The sequence below is a fragment of the Poecilia reticulata genome, linkage group LG9, assembly GCF_000633615.1.
Source record: "Poecilia reticulata strain Guanapo linkage group LG9, Guppy_female_1.0+MT, whole genome shotgun sequence".
Classification (NCBI taxonomy): Eukaryota; Metazoa; Chordata; class Actinopteri; order Cyprinodontiformes; family Poeciliidae; genus Poecilia; species Poecilia reticulata.
The window spans coordinates 3366642-3383551 of NC_024339.1; the positions used below are offsets into that span (position 1 = coordinate 3366642).

The window sequence follows — 16910 nt, forward strand, 5'->3', positions numbered from 1 at the left end:
TAGCTATACATATGAATGCAACACATATACATATGTATGTATTTATGTATTATATTCCTGTTTTAACATACCATAAAAATAAAACTATAATATTATCCATCAACATGAACACAACCCTCTCCTTTTTGGTCAGTCTTTGGGAGTTATGTTTTATGGAATTAAGAAGACTAAAAAGCGAGATAGACTGTAAAAAAGTTATTTTTTTCACATTCACTTTGAAACATCCTTATTGTGGACCACAGTCCTTATTGTGCACAGTTTTACTTTATGTTGAAAGTTAAAAAAATATCTCCAGCAGCTTGTTGCTCAGCTTGGCCCCCTTGGATGTTTGCAGCAAGGAACTTAAGAGTTAATATCAATAAAGAGGAAAACCAGCACAAATTTATATGAAATTATTTATTTTATTCAAGTGAATTGAAGGTAATCTTAGTAAGTTTATGAAGGTAGTTTATCAACAAAAAAAACTCTCTGCTACAGTTTGAAGGTCCCCATGTACCAGGTACCCAACTTCAGCTACAAATTTTATTTTAAAGAGATAAAGAAACTGAGGCAGGAAAGAGACAGAACCAAAGCAGAACCATTCTTGTAAAATTCCTGAAAAGATGTGCATATGCATATGTTCTCTGTGTTTCCTTTTATGCATTAACTTTCAAACAGAACAGACTAAAGACACATTTTATGAAAATACATAATTGTTTTAGATCATTTTCTACACCGTAAAATAATGTTTCAAGTACCTCAATGAAACTGGATAAGTTCAGCTACTGTGGTAAAATGTTTCAGGCAGATGGAGCCGAGTATGAGAATACCTTTCTGCCCAACTCTGTTTGAACTGAAGGGACATTGTAGCTGATAAAAGCMTCGGAGTGCAGATCATGGAAACTAATGCACTTTAAGTATATCCTCTTTGACACACCTGAAGTCTAACAGCAGCAGAATAATGTGATAGCAGACTTTAACATTAATGGAAATGCCTTACAAGTGCAATGTTATTATTGAGATCTTCCTCTGGATAGTTGGTAAGAATTTCTGTTTAAGATTTGAGTTAAGACACTTAAAATTCAGAACACAGAATTTGTTAGACAAGCGGTTTCATAGTGATGTATTAGGAATATAATAACCTTWACACCGCAGCAACCTTTGTAAAGCAAATTAACAAGGTTGCTACTGATTTTTAAAAACTTTTTGAAAAAATCCTCTACACAAGCTCTACAGCTTAAACCTATAGTTTACACAGTAAACATACAGAAAAGACATTACTAAATCTCATGCTTTGCCAACCAGATGCTTTCCTCACTTTGGGATGATAATTCCTGTGATCAACAGTATCACAGTCTGTGGTAAGATCTACCAAAAATAAGACTGTAATTCTGCAGTCTGCAGATATCAAAATGCTACTTGTCCTGGTTTCCCACATTCCCTCTGCTTTATGATGCCAAACTTCCGCATGAGTGGTTTTGCAATTTTCACCTGTGCACTTACAAACAGGTTCCTGATATCTTCTCTAGCCTTTACTGTTAAGTTTTAAAAAGAGATTACAGATTTAGATATACAGTATAAAGTTATAAATGTTTAAATTTAATGAATCAATAGAACCCGCTGCTACTGAGGGAATCCTTGTTAGTTTCTTTTCCTCCGCTTAGTAATATGCTTAAATTCAGCGGGTCGTCTCGTCTGATCTGAGGTCGTAGTCAAGAGTTAATTAGATTCAATAGAACCTAACTAAAAGCTTTTACACAAATAATAATAATAATGTAAGTAAGGCTGCAAACAGCATTAGAGGCAGCTGGGTCCCACTCCAGCCTCATGGTGACTGCTGGAGCTCCAGCAATGCCACCCGCTCGCTACCATCGACGTTCTCATGCAGTTCCCGCGCCCATCCACTAGGCAATACATAATGATATGAACAACATCTGATGATGCACAAAACATCTGGTGCAGATGTTTTGGTTATTCCAAAAGCTATTCTAAGATAGCTTTTGGAATAACCTAAGGGGCACAGTGGAGTCAAATTACAATTTAATGCTATTGGCCTCTTTCAAGTCTAACAAATCGGATTATGCATGTTTGATTTAGAGACAACTGTATGCAAACAGCGAGGGATTAGAATTTGTCATTCAGCCACGCCACTCGCCAGCAGCCAGCGTTGAGAAGATTTACCATCATGTTGTTCTCTTTCAGTAAGCTCAGGCTGAAATTTGCATGAACCATATAGTAAAAAGGAAGAAAGTTCCACCAAGCGAGCATGAAAACATGTAACTTCCTGTTGAAAGGGGGCAGGGTTAAGGTGATGTCACTAATTGAATGTGATGACATCGGGTGATGACATAAAGAAAGTTTGATGCAGGGGCCAGATTATGTGGGGAAGTTATTCCACCTTGATGTTTTATGGTGGTCAGATTTGAGACTTAGCCACCCCCACACACTTTGATGCTGATATAGATAGACATATATATAAATATAGATAGATATATCAATCTATATATCTATATATAGATAGATAATGTTGTGACTATGTTGTCTTTGGTTGGGTGAACAAACTCCTGTCTAAGATCAGTAGCTCTTAGCGATAAGTAGCACACTGCTGGCAGATGTTTAGTGTACTACACAGCAGAAAGCTGACGACATTGTTTCTCCCTACATCCAGTGGGTGGTGGAGGTTGCTACAATCGAAAGAAGCTACACAGGCACACCTGCTAGAAGAAAACAAACACACCCAGTACTACACTTTCATTCTATTGGCTGAGAGGTTGCCAGGCAACTGTGCCAAAAGGCGTTTTTCAAAAGCAAGCAGAGTACAAGCAGAGGTTGAGGAGAAGTTTTGAGTACAAGCGTTACAAGTTTTGAGAAGAAGACACAAAGTCCTGCTTTCAAAATGAAAATCTAAGCAAAAGTATTAAAGGACATGAAATCCTGTTTTTAGACTGAAAATGCGTGCTCTTGGACTATGACAGTAAAGTTCTACCAAGCGAGCAGAGAGTTTGCAAGCGAAGATTTGCTCCAAGAACAGACTAAGTCTGAACACGAGGAGAAGTTTTGAGTACAATCATTACAAGTTTTGAAAAGAAAGACATGAAGTCCTGCTTTCAAAATAAAAATGTAAGCAAAAATATTAAAAGTTGAAAGCAAAAGACACGAAATCCTGCTTTCAGACTGAAAATGTGTGCTCTTGAATTATGGCAGAAAAATTCTTCCATACCTATCAAGATACACACATGTACTGAATTTTATGATTGTTGGTCAAAGCAAGGCTTGGGGCTCATTTATTAAATATTCTAGGGGGTGCTGTGAAGGAACTAGGCCACACTCACCAAATATTAGACTGCTTTCCTGTTGGGGGGTGGACAAGGATCGATCACAGTGAGTTTGGTGGAGCTCAACTGAAATATGTCAAATTTAGAGCCAAACGTATGGCATTGGCGTCACCTGTGACTTCACGCTGCTGCCAGACCACTCCCTCCACCAAAAATGTTTTGTGCTTTAAGGTAACTAGTTATCTGTCATCTAACACAAAATCATCTAGATTAGATGAAGGGGGTCAGAGACGGAGCTTTCCAAGTAAAAAAAAAGTCACTTCCTGTTCTGAGGGGGCAGGGCTTAGATGATGTCGTACTGTGACAACATAGGATTGTTAAGCATCAAATCTGCATCACTCATGCCAAGTTTGGTGCTAAACTTTGTCAAACTTCTTTGCATGTGAAAGTTATAGCATTTTGTTTGCTTTGCAGAGTTTCTCAAGTTCACCGCTTGGCCATGGCCCCTAAACATGCTCAGAAACTCACAATTTTGATAACTTTTAATGTCCCACCACTTATCTGCATTCTGACCAAAAATGATGTTGATAGTTCAAAATCCTTAGGAGGAGTTTGCTAAAGTTTGAGGTGTGTACAAGCAAAACTTTGCCCTTTGGTCCCAAATGGCCACCCCTTGCGCATTTTAGGGAGTACCTCCAAGAGACTTACTTACCAAATTTCAGGTCTCTGTGATGTACGGTTTGTCCTATCTCACGTTAGGGTGCAGTTTGGCCACACCCACTTGCAATTCCATTAAAATTGTAAAATTATTTGCGGGTACAATTTTGGGCAACGTTTGGTGAGTGTTTGAATACACTTAGGCCCCCAAATTTTTGATTTCAGGCAGAAAAGAATGATAAAAAGAATTCCTTCAGATACAATAGGCATTCGCAGTGCTTTACCTAATTCAAATAACAGAGGACATTTTTGATCAGATTATTTTTTCTGTTTTATGTAGTACTTCTACACCAAACTGCTCTGAGAAACACTGTCCTCATTTTATTTTGAACTTTGGAGAATTAATCACTCCATATTTTCATGCTCTCTTCTCAAATGATCTCATGCTCCCTTTGGCTTTGCTATTTAGGTGGCTGCAGTATTTTGCTTTTGCTGTCATATTTTATTCTATCATTAGACCAGAAAAGAATTAGCAGAGACTTGGAGGCTATCTATGACCTGTGATTCACACAGGCCTGTTATAGAGCAAGAACACCAGGAAAGAGGACGGCCTGACCTCATTCGGAAGAGATCCTGCTGCAATGTTCAGCTTCAGGATGAAAACTAAGTCAAAACATATCATTTTATGATCTTATCTCAGGCTGCACAGTGACACAGTTGGTAGCATTCTTGCCTTGTAGCAAGACTGTTCTGGCTTCAGGACTGAAAAAGCAATATCCTAACATTATTCTAAGCTTATTGAAAAACTTGTCTTGCTGATCATCATTTCAAATTGTATTGACGTTTCAGTCAATCTCCATCCTTTTGAACATGCTGCAGTTCATAAACTTTAAAACTTGCATAACTTTGACTGTTCAGATTTTCCTCTACTTGGATAAGTCGGATATTGTGGCTATGGTCACTCCAGCATGAACAACATGCTGATCCTGCAGTGGGTTCTGGTTAGGACTGCACTCCATCCTCTCCACTCCACTTGTGTTTCTTAACAGTGAGTGATACATTAGCACACTAAGTACTATTTTGTAACTGCTATTCTTAGCGGATGACCTGAAGAACTGTGTGACAGCATCAATATGTTGAGATGGTTCAATTGCCTACATGCCACGAACTTCGGTTTTAGCACTTCCGCATTTTTTAGCCAGATAGAACACTTCCACCACGCAACATTGCTGACAACAGTGTGTCAGCAATGGCTCCTCGGTATTTGCAGGACTATTAAGGATGCTTATTGACCCTTTGCACGTGACGTCACTGTCTTCAAAACTTGCCCCACTCCGCCATGACGGACATCAAAACAACCTATGTGCTCCTGTAAAGCCTGCCAAAAATCCCACATCTGGTAGCCTAATGTCGCTTTTATTTAGTTGAGTTTTCAGTAAAAATGGTGACAGGATGCAGCACAATCAGCTGCACAAACAGATAAGGGTGAAAAGTTCCACCAAGCGAAAGTTATACATTTTATTGTATAACTTTTAACAAGGAAAGATACAGTCATAATGACTGGAGGCAGCTGTCAATAATAGAGACTGTCAGCCCTCTGTGTAATCATGGATTTGCAGGGAACACTTTTTATACAAGGTAAGAAGATTAACGCTCATAATTAAACCAGTAAGTATGATTAGAAAGATATGGAGAAAGTATGTCTAATGGTTAGTAACCATGGAAAAAGTGCCTCACCATCTTGTAGCCTAACATGTATGGAAAAAACTGGTTAGCATCTCATCTTCTGTAAGTTTTTAATGCTTCTCTGATGTAAGGGGAAACACTGTTTATGACATAGTGGTATAATCTACTCATTAACGCAAATGTTAAATCTGCCAATCACATGGCAGCAGCTCAATGCATTTAGACATGTAGACATGGCCAAGTTCAAACCGAGCATCAGAATGGGGAAGAAAGATGATTTAAGAGACTTTGAACGTGGCATGGTTGTCGGTGTCAGATTGGCTGGTCTGAGTATTTTAGAAACTGCCGATCTACTGGGATTTTCGCATACCATCATCTCTAGGGTCTACAGAGAATGGTCCGAAAAAAAGAAAAAATCCAGTGAGGAGCAGTCCTGTGGGCACAAATGCCTTGTTGATCCCAGAGGTCAGATGAGAATGGCCAGACTGGTTTGAGCTGATAGAACGGCAACAGTAACTCAAATAGCCACTCGTTACAACCGAGGTATGCAAAACATTTTATGCACAAAAAAACTTTGGAGCATGTGGAAATGTTTGCTGGGGTTTATTGAGGACATTTCGTTAAGAAAATATCTGCACTGCCCCATACACTTACACTTAGCATTATCTACAGCTGTAACTACACTAACGTCTTCAGTGTGGCTCAGTGTGAACACTTCTGGTGCTAAATTCTAAATGACTGTGGACAATATCTCCATGAGCCCCAACAGCAGTGCATTATGCCTAAGCTTTTCTATGTTTTTTTTCTTGTGTCACTAGAAGAAACATTTGGTTTGTTCTACAGAGGTTGAAACATTCTAAGTTGAAATTTTGAACAGAGCTTCAAAGAGAAAAACACACTAACACATTATTATGCCCCTATAGTTAGCATAATAAAGCTTACTATTGGTTAGTGTTACTATGCTAATCAATAGTAAGCATGACAATAATCTAAACACAACTTATTGCTGCGCTCCATTCAGACAGGAAGTCAGACCTGAGGGTGACATTACTGCCAACGTAACTGTGTTCCAGCTGAAGGTCAGAAAACCAGTGGGATTTGAAGGTTGCTGAGTTCAATGACAACTCAAACCGCATTTAGGAATAAAAACATTTGCATAGAGGTTGAAACATTATTAGTTGAAATGAATAGAACTTCAAAGAGAAAACACACTTACCACAGCCCGAGACAAACAGTTAAATTGGATATTGTTAAACATGAACACAGCTCCTTGAAAAATATGTTGAAACTTTATATGCGTCTTGCTTATCTGATATAATACAAACCAGCAGGAGGCATTTTTGTTGTTGACTTTACTTATTAAAAATACAGCAACCAGCCTTTTTTCAGTTTCCATTTCAGCTCCAAATTTTCACAAAAATAGTGTAATGAATCAGAGATGATTACGATGTGACAAAAAACTATATGAATCTGAGTGTTTTGGTATATCCTGCTTTTCAAATATGTTCCTGTTTTCTTCTTTCAGTACAATAAATAGCATTTGTTTATGAACTCACTAAGAAAGTGAGCCAAATAATAAATAGAAAATAAATGTGAATGGGATTGTTTATTTTTGTCCCTAATTAGCAGATGTCCCTGCCCATGGCACAGCTGATTGCTTATTCATGTAGTGAAGCAGAAACACATTTAAAACATACTAACCACAGCTGGAAAAGACTGGTGTCAAGGACACTGCTGCTTTAGATGCATTACCACTTGTTCTTTTTTGATGATTGTTGATAAAATTTGTTCCACCGTCACACTGAAGACACAAATGCATTACCAATGCATTCATATTCTGAGCTCTCTGCATCATTTATAGGTAAAGTTTCTGGTTTCAGTATGCTTGCACCTTTCTTATCAGTCCTCTTCAATTGACAGAGCAGTAACACATAACTATCATATTTATTCAAAAACAATATAAAGCAACACTGCTGAGAAAAACTACTTTCTAAAATATTCTTGTGTTTTTGCTTTTTTGTCACATGGAAATATGTTAGCTCATCAAATAACTATTCATCTATAAATGTAAACTGAGTAAATCTAAAATGCACTTTTTAAGTGATAGGTTTAGTACTTAATCCTTGTGCGTGCGAGGACTGAGGCAAATGATACAAGTGATATGGGTGTGGGGTCGGTTGGACCCCATTCTTAAACACAAGGGTAAAGGGGAGATACGCAAAATCTTTTTTTTTAACCCTTAAATACATTGTTTGTGTACTTTGAGTGTCTAAGAGTGCAAAAAAATTTAATGTATTCTCTCTCTCAGTGCTGCACAGATATTGTTATATTTTGTTTGGGTTACATTTTTCATTCTGTTCATTTTTCTCTATTGACTTTAACATTTTCTTGTATAAGATGTTGCCACATTTGTTGTGCAACTGCCTTCTGCCTAGTCAATTTTGTCAATTCGCCATTTTTTCCATACATCAAACTTGAAGTCCAAATTCAGCTATCCTGAAGTTGCGAGCAGACAAAGCAAAATGTTCGAATCTAGTGTGTATTGACACACAAAATACGCATGGGCTCTACAGTTAAACTACTCACCAGGTCATTGGTCATTGGTACAGATGGAAAGGGTGTAAATACAATAATAACACCATTGTGATGCATTCATTAGAATGTGTGGTTCTGCAGGTTCATCTTTCTCCTGCTCTGGGTCAGACTCTGGCTCCAACATTTAAGGTCTTGCATTGACATCTTTAATTAACTTTGGAATAAAATGTTTCTCTATAATTATCTGCACATAATTATATCGCTCCCATCCAACTACAGAAATGGCCAATATAGGAGTGGAGTGGAATGCTGAGACCTGGACCTGGGATGGGGCATGGAATTTCTCATTCACATTTAAAAAAACAGCTAAATAAAATGCACCTTAGAGCAGGTCTGTACAACGGGTCTGTAGAGCTACAATAACAAGGAATTCAGACCAACTTTACTATATATAGGCCACAAGTCAATGATTCACATGTGAAAAGGAAGGATTTAAAAGCATAAGAGAAACATCCTTTTCAAACCAAACTAACCTTGTGTGAGTGAATGACTGAGATACTTCTGATTTCTCCTTGCACCACTGTGATACAGGATTTAAGAAGCAGCCTGACTCATTATTTTGTTGTGTGAATTCTCATCCATCAACAAACACTCTGTGTTAGATGTTTGTTTATTTGAAGAATATATTGAATGCATAAATGCCACTTGCTGTGTTGGTAGGAGTATCTAAAAACCCAGTGATGTCTTGTGATGCAGGTGTTGAAGGGATGTAAGAAGCTGACCATGTCAGTGTGTTCAATGGGTCGCATCCCAGGAGGATACAAGACCAACCAAGTGTACAGCTGGCTGGACCCTCAGGGCCGGAGTGTGTCTCCACCACCTGATAGCCAGGAGGCCGACCTGAGGCAAGGACACGGCATGGAGGAGAGGACGGTAAGAAGTGTGACACTGTGTGCTGCTCATTAGGAAACAAAAATTACAATCTAGTTTAAAATATTCATTATGTTCATAATGTTTGTCCTCCACTGTGACAATGGTCAGCTGAACACATTCACTCTCTAAGGACAATTGTGATGACCTTTGTTGCAGAATGAATCTGTCTTCAAAAAGTCACAGTGTCAAAGTCATGCACCACAGACCTTTGAAATGTGATAATGTTACAAATATCTTTAAAATTTCCTCTTCGGTCATATTTCAGTCCGTTTTCTCGTCAATATGCGAGAGCTTAGAGCGATGCGCACTCCCGCGACAGGGGGCAGGCATGCGTTTCTGGGAAGAGGGGGTCCAGCTAGCTGCCTAGCCTCCACCTCGGCATTATGTTGCTTAGCAGCCGTGACACAACATGATTTAAACAATGTTTGTAGGCGAGAATGTAGATGCATAAATCTCACATTTCTGCTCGGTTCATCAGTGCATCACCTAATTGCAATATCTGTCCGACTTTTTCGGAGAAGTCTGCTCCCGCTGTATTAACACCCAGCTCCCCTCACCTGCTGCCAGCTGGTCCAGGTTTAGTATACCAGGGGAGAACACCTGACTCATTTAGGCTTTCCCAAATGACAGTTAAACACAGATATTAAGTCAGGTAACAAATACTTGTACTATTTTTGGTTCACTCAAATATTTAATATATTCCTGAGCAAATCGGTTTGACTGATTAAAGTTAAGCCTAAAAACACAATAGTTTGATTAAACTGTATTGTCTTACCTGAGATTTGGAGAGTATTTGAAAAGGGATACTTTGCTTACATTCCTTGTGTAAATGTGCTATACGTGTTTGAACATTTTAGAATCAGACTAAGATTTTTTTAAATATGCAAGTCTTTATTACAAAAGGTGAGGAGTAATAGAGAAATCAGGATAAAAAAAAAAACATTCTTCGAGTCCGTTTTTTTTCCCTGGAGAGTAGTTTAACTGTAGAGCCCATGCGTATTTTGTGTGTCATAATCTGCATAATCAGAACTTCACATAACACAGAAGAGGATGTGATAAGTAACCGTCAGAACAGAACTGGTAAAAAATAGGCCTTCAAAGTCAATATATAGTTTCACCAACACTGGAATAAAAATTGAAGACTTTCAGTTTACAGCGACATAATTTCTACAATCTTATGAACATAAAAACACAGTTCTTAAAGAAATATCCATGCTTTGGTTATCACTAAGCAAATCAATGAAAAAGGACTTCCAAAATCTAAAATTCAACACGGCTGAAATGATGTGGAAGTCTAGTATTAACAGGGTTAAAGTTGCAGGATAGCAGCTCTCAAGGACTGGACTTGAGCACCCCTGTACTGAACAGTCATACCGCGATATCCAATCAAATAAACTTACGTTAAGCATAAGTTGATACTCTTGCGCAAACAGAAAGTTAATGCATTCATAAAAAAATAATTAAAATCAAAAACATGATGATCTTAAACATGATGGTCTTAACATGGAACTTACCTTGTTGTTTTTTTTGTTATATTTTTGGTTTTGGTTTTTTTAAATAGATGTTTATTGAGATACAGAATACATAACAGCATAAACGCAGCATACATTGTGGTATAATGTCCGCCAGGGAGTTACAAACATTGACATTTACAAACATCACCATTACATTACATCAATACATGAAAGAAAGAACATAAAGAGTATGTTTTAATAGTTTTGTGGAACTTACCTTGTTATGATAACCTCCAGACAAGACGTCATACTGCTGTCTCCAGGGCAAACACGTTGTGGGAGCAACTCTTTTATCAAACACCATCTCTTTAGGAAAACTGACAAAACTGTCTTTGAATTTGACTAAACAAGTGTTTAATTAACTTTTTTTTTTTAACATATAACACCAACACTGGTAATCTAACATTTTTGATTATGCTCTGTAGATTTCAATTCATTCCCTAAAAGATTTATTATGGAAAGTATTTTTTTATTTCCGTTTAATATTGTCTTTAAATGCTGGTTCTCTAAGATGCAAATACAAGTAAAATGTCGTGCCTAGGGAAAAAACTGCATTTTACAATTATTTTGCGGTAGTTTACTGCCAGTCGTCAGTTGATTGTGACAAGAGAAGAAGACATCAAATTGACAATATCCTACCGTATTTTGGAATAACAGAATAACAGCTGGAATTCCGCCGTAAATTTACAGCCATTTCTAAGAGTCTACATTACGAAAACAATAGAGATTCTACGTAACATGGGAGGCTGGTATAAACAGACTCATCTGTTTGATGAGTCATTTGAAGCAGAGGTCAGAAGTGAAACCATTTTCTTTGACACAGTGGTGATAAAGTAACAGTTTGCATTATGTAAGATTTTGCTCCCTAGAGATTTTGACAATATCTGCAAAATATGTTAAACTACTAGAAAATAGAAGCACAATCTTTCAACTACCGCATCTGCATAGAAAATGAACTCAGTTACGGTGCTGGCCACATACTGGGCAACTGTAAATGAAAAATTTAAATGGGAAAAAAAAACTTTAAAATAAATGATCTTTTATTGCACTAGAATAAGATCACATGGACCCCTTTTGATAAATAATGTTTTTTTTTTATTTATTCAAAATCACTGGTTTCACAGTTGTTTGTACACTTTGTGCAATCCCATTTTGTGGTTGTCTTTACTACAACAATTCACATGATGGGATCACACAAAGTGAAGGATCTTTTACTGTCTTTGCGGAGTTTCTGTAAATCAGAGATGTCCAATGTCAATCCTGAATATAATGATGACTTGTTAGAGGCGTCTGCAGAAAACTGACATGCTGAAGAGGTAGTTATAACCAGGGTGTTGAACCAGGGAAAGAAAACTAAAACATGGAGGATACTGGCCCCTGAGCACTGACTGGGTTCCTCTGATTGATATCTTGCCTTCACTTCACTGCAGAGGTTTTCTTTGAGTCTGGGGATTGAGACAGGCTTAGATTAAACTTGATTTTGTGCAGGGAAATGTTTTATGTGCTGATTTGAACAAATGTTTTGAATCATTATCTTGATCTTGTAAAGGACTCCTGGTGCCATGCAATACAATAAGGTTCCCAGGACTTTTAAAATACAAATGTGCAATTTAAAGGTGCAGTATTATATGTTTTCCATTATATAGCACAATCAAGTAACTATATTTCATTCAGCAAGTACTTAATTACTTTTACTCAAAAATGTGTGTGGTACTTTTACTTTAACTAGAGTAAGTTTTTTGTCCATTTATTTGTACTTTTACTACATTGTTTTGTTATTTCTCCACCACTGCTCTTTTATGGGACAAAACCAGACTTACACAGTTATTGTTAGTTAAATTGTTAACTAATGACAATACTGAGAAGTCTGAATGTGATGTCTTCACCACAGGTCAACCTGAATATGGACAACGGTCGCTCTCTGGGTCTAATGATAAGGGGTGGGGCTGAGTACGGACTGGGGATCTACGTCACAGGAGTGGACCCTGGATCTGCTGCCCATGTTGGTGAACTCAAGGTATGCCTCACTCATTTTATAACTCAATATTTGCTTAACATTCAGAGGTCAAATTTATAGAAAATAAAGAAATTTCAAATTGCTCTTTGGTAGGAATGCAAATATAAGCAATGTGGGAGCTCTTACTCTGGCGTCATTATCAACATTTTACTTGATATGTTCTTGAAAGGATATGTGTTTATTCAGATATTATTTTATCTGAAAATAATTAATTATTTTATTTAACTTTATTCTCTTGAGAACACGTAGAGCAGTATAGGAAATCTCGTGAAATAGACACCAGCACAAGCTATTTACCTCACAGGCATAACTTAAAGGTTACTATTTTTATTAATGGTTAAGTAATAGTAAATGGTTTGTACTTACATATCACTTAGTTTTCTCCTATTGAACTGGCTTTATTTTCACACTTATCAACAATTTTGTACCAGTCAGGTACAAAAATGGGATGAGCTAAAGCTGGATTTATTAGTGCTATATGTCAGTTCTATTCAAACAAAACAGTCAGTGTATGTATGGATTACCCCATTTACGCAGAGTTGCAGGAGGCAGTTGTCTGTTTCTGTCAGTGGGTGAAAGGTGGRGAAAGGTCAGGTTAGCATTCACCACAAACAAAAATTCATTTACACACTTGCACTCTAGGACACCTGAGGGTCCAGGTGTTTGTGCTGAATAATCTAATGTATAAGAGTCACGGATAGTCTGGAGAAACTGGAGAATGCACGCACATAGAATAAATACAAAGCCCAAGGGTCCAACTCAGATGGGTTTGAACCCAGGACCTTTTTGCTTCTAGATCTAATGAAAGAAGATTTCTACCTCTGCCATCATCAATAATATCTGCAAGAGTACTTGATTCTAGTAAACCTGCAGAGATTTTTTACATTTGACCTGATGGTGCTTTGAACATCTGAAGCTTGTCTTCTGGTCCCAATACTCACACTGCACCCTCCGGTCCTGGTCTGGACATAAATCCAGACTGCATTCAGGATCAAAAGACTCAGGCCACATTGATGTGATAATTTGTGGGTAATTTGTACTAAAAGTGAACAAGGGTTCAAATGTGCAGGTTACAACCATGTGAAAATTAGAGAACTGGGACATGCCTCTGCATGTCAACTTCAACATCCAAAATGGTGGACCGGTCGCTAATCAGGTGTTTGTGCTGCTAAAAGGTTTAACTACAACAAAAAAATTGATTTGAAATGTACTGTATGGGTATTTTTCCCAAAGTCACTGCTGAATATATTTGTCTGTTCAAAGGTGTTTTATTATGACTTGTTTAATAAAGAGCTTGATCGATTCACACATGTTCAGTAGAGGGAAACAAAAACTATTTCAATACTTTACATTGTGAACATTGCCATATTTCCAATGGCAACTTCTATCATGATGATACACACTAAAAGTACTAACATTCAATTTAACAGTTTTAAAGGTAATTCCTCCTACTTTGATTCAGCTAATTAAAGGTATCATTACATACCCAGCTGTTACTTAAGAAGAACTATCTCTGATTAGGAATGGCTACGAGACATAAATGTAATAATACATTTACAAGGAACATTAATTTTATTCCCTTATACCTTGAGAAGAAAACATTTATTTAAAAATTATCATATCTCTAAAGAAAATAAGAACTAAATACCTTTTTCCACTCCCTCAAAAAAATTATGAAATTAATTTCATAATTAAATATAGTTTTCATTGGAATGATTTTATGTAAAAGAAATTCATAATAATGATCAATTCCTGTGCATCTTGTATGAGATTTTGAGACAACACACTTTTTTTCAATTGTAATTTAATGTTTTTGGAAAGATTTTCAAAACTGGTTCTTGTACAAGAAATGTATTCCACTTTTAAGTTTTTATATAAAATTTGATCTTCCAACAGGAGATGAAAAGTCAAATTATTACATTAATGATTTGATCCTCTGGCTAAATTTTTATTCACAAAAAAATTGTTCCAAAAAATTGAGGTTTTAAAAATAACCTCCATTTTTAAACATTTTTTAAGTAAAATAATTTTATTTAAGGAAGTGCTTAAATGTTGAAACAATATGTTAATAGCTTAATTTAAGACTTGAAATTCCTCTTGCATTTGTGACATTTTTTGCTTCACTTTCCTCAGTTAATTTGTGTAATCATTATTTTTTATTGATTCTTTTTAATACCATACCAAACATTTTTGTCACTGATTTGAGCCTTATCATACTACTTTCTTCTCCACAGACAAAAAGAAGCCATATTTCTGCCTTTTAGCTCAAAACGTCACATGCAGTATGAATTGTGGGTAATACATTTTGCTGACTCTGTCTGGATGCGGGCTTAGCAGAAGTGCTAAAATGGAACCCAAAAAGGATGGGGCTAAAGYCGGATGTGGAGAATTGGGACACACTACACACTCAAACCCTCCAACATGAACGTGCATTTGAAGAACACAAGGGTGAAGCAAGGGTGGAAGTGCGACTTTGGGACTGGGCTGTAGTCTAAGTGAGGCTGATGACTTCACTGCCATGACAGCCTTGCTAACCCAGGCTAAGATATTTTCTGTGTGCTTTAAGGTCAACTTCTGCCTCACAAAACAGGCCACTCTCACTCTGTGCTATTTTCTGTCCTGCCTAAGGCAAGAACAACAGAAGCCAGCCTTCCTACCTGTAAACAATATTTCTTTCATCATGATATCACACTGTGTCCTACATCGAAAGAAGAAATAAACAGCTTTCTAGTTAGAGTCTGGGATTATTCAAACTAATTGGGACAACTGGAACAAGTGGAACTTCTCCATCCCCCCCTCATCACTGTGCTCCTTCCAGGGACCATGCTCACAGGCATCCAAGGGCCACTCATTCTTAATTATGACACGGTGAAGAAACCTATCAACATGTCCTACACTAGAAAATTAACATAACAGCTTGAACTTACTTTAAAAAATTTTAAATGTCCTTTTTTTGTAGTGGATGCATTTATTTTCCACAACGTTTCACTGTTGACATATGTATTATTTGATAGTCGTAATACGTGTCCAATGCATTGTTGAACATTTGGATAGAATGTGAAAAAGCATTCACTGCCCAGCACAGTACCAGAAAACCATAATGATTTTCACTAGATTATTTTACTATTTCACATTACCTGAGTCACCACAGCTGCTGAGGCTACAGATTGCTACTGCATTTTCATAGTTAATTGCAGATTAACTGTATATAGTTAATCTGCAATTAACTATATACAATAGAATATATAGCACACAGGTGTTATGAAATAGGAGCAATATGTTACAAAATGAGTAGCTTATAATATGAAGCACAAAATCTACCCAGGATTACAAACAGCTGACTCAGGTGCAAATGAAAACATTTTTGTAATATTTTATTTATTATTTATTTTTGACAGTCATAGTCCATAATAAAATAATTTCACCAAATCTGAATGTATTTAGTTTTGATCCAAAAAATACATTGGGACAAACAAATGTAGGTACTGAAACATACTGAGGTTGAGTTAGCAGGTAATGTTAAAATGAATCACCATGAGGCTACAACTTTCTTACAGTGCGTTATATTATATTTGTGCTATCACCAGTGATATTGTAACTGTATCTTAACTGTTATTTTTTAAATTAAAAATAAAGCAAATCAAGTCGAGAAACTTTATTTGGACATCTCTGTCGAGCAGAGATGTGGCTAACTGGATCGACTTTGAATCCTTTCAGATCGTTATCTCCCTCCACCATGAAGTGCTGCCTTCGTTTTTACCTTCATTTTATTTCCGGCTCAGTCTAATTCTGTCTTTTTAGTTTGCCTTTTATTGTGGGTCTTCTTTGATTTACCTGTCTTGGTTTTTGGACCAGATGCTACTCAAGAAATTAGAAGTTTCCCTGTAATGTTGGTTTGTTTCTCTGCCATTAGCTCAACAACAACACAGCACACAGCACAACAGGTGCACATGCGTGTGCTGTATGAAAGTGAGCTGTGTACACGGTCATGAACAACAGAGTAAAAACACTCCTCATAGCTCTGACTGGTTGGTTTTGTTCAGGAGCGGCATATTTTTCTAAATGGGAGAAATGGGAAAAGGCAGATAGACTCAATTTTTTTCACAGATAATTTCTCTCATTTTCTATGTCCACGATATAATGAGATTTTTAACAAATATGAAAATAATATATCTTCAAAAAAGTTACATACTACAGCTTTAAGGCTCTGGATGTTGTAGGGTTGTGTTGGATGATGGACTTTGGGAGTAGTTTCCCTGGATTGGTAGAGCAGGGTGATGGTTCCCCCCCTGTCCCCCCTTGAAAAGGGGGGAC

At 37.0% G+C, this 16910-nt stretch overlaps 2 protein-coding genes across 3 annotated transcripts in view; one reads left to right on the plus strand and one right to left on the minus strand.

Annotated features, from left to right (window-relative positions):
• Positions 1–16910, minus strand: part of zbtb26 (zinc finger and BTB domain containing 26) — a 1115122-nt gene that overhangs the window by 141127 nt on the left and 957085 nt on the right. The window lies entirely within an intron of this gene.
• Positions 1–16910, plus strand: part of LOC103469622 (whirlin-like) — a 64517-nt gene that overhangs the window by 15147 nt on the left and 32460 nt on the right. For both annotated transcript variants that reach the window (XM_008417413.2, XM_008417414.2), the window contains exons 2-3: positions 8889–9065; positions 12471–12596. In XM_008417413.2, the coding sequence (XP_008415635.1) occupies positions 8889–9065; positions 12471–12596 (303 nt within the window). The remainder of the gene's footprint in view (positions 1–8888; positions 9066–12470; positions 12597–16910) is intronic.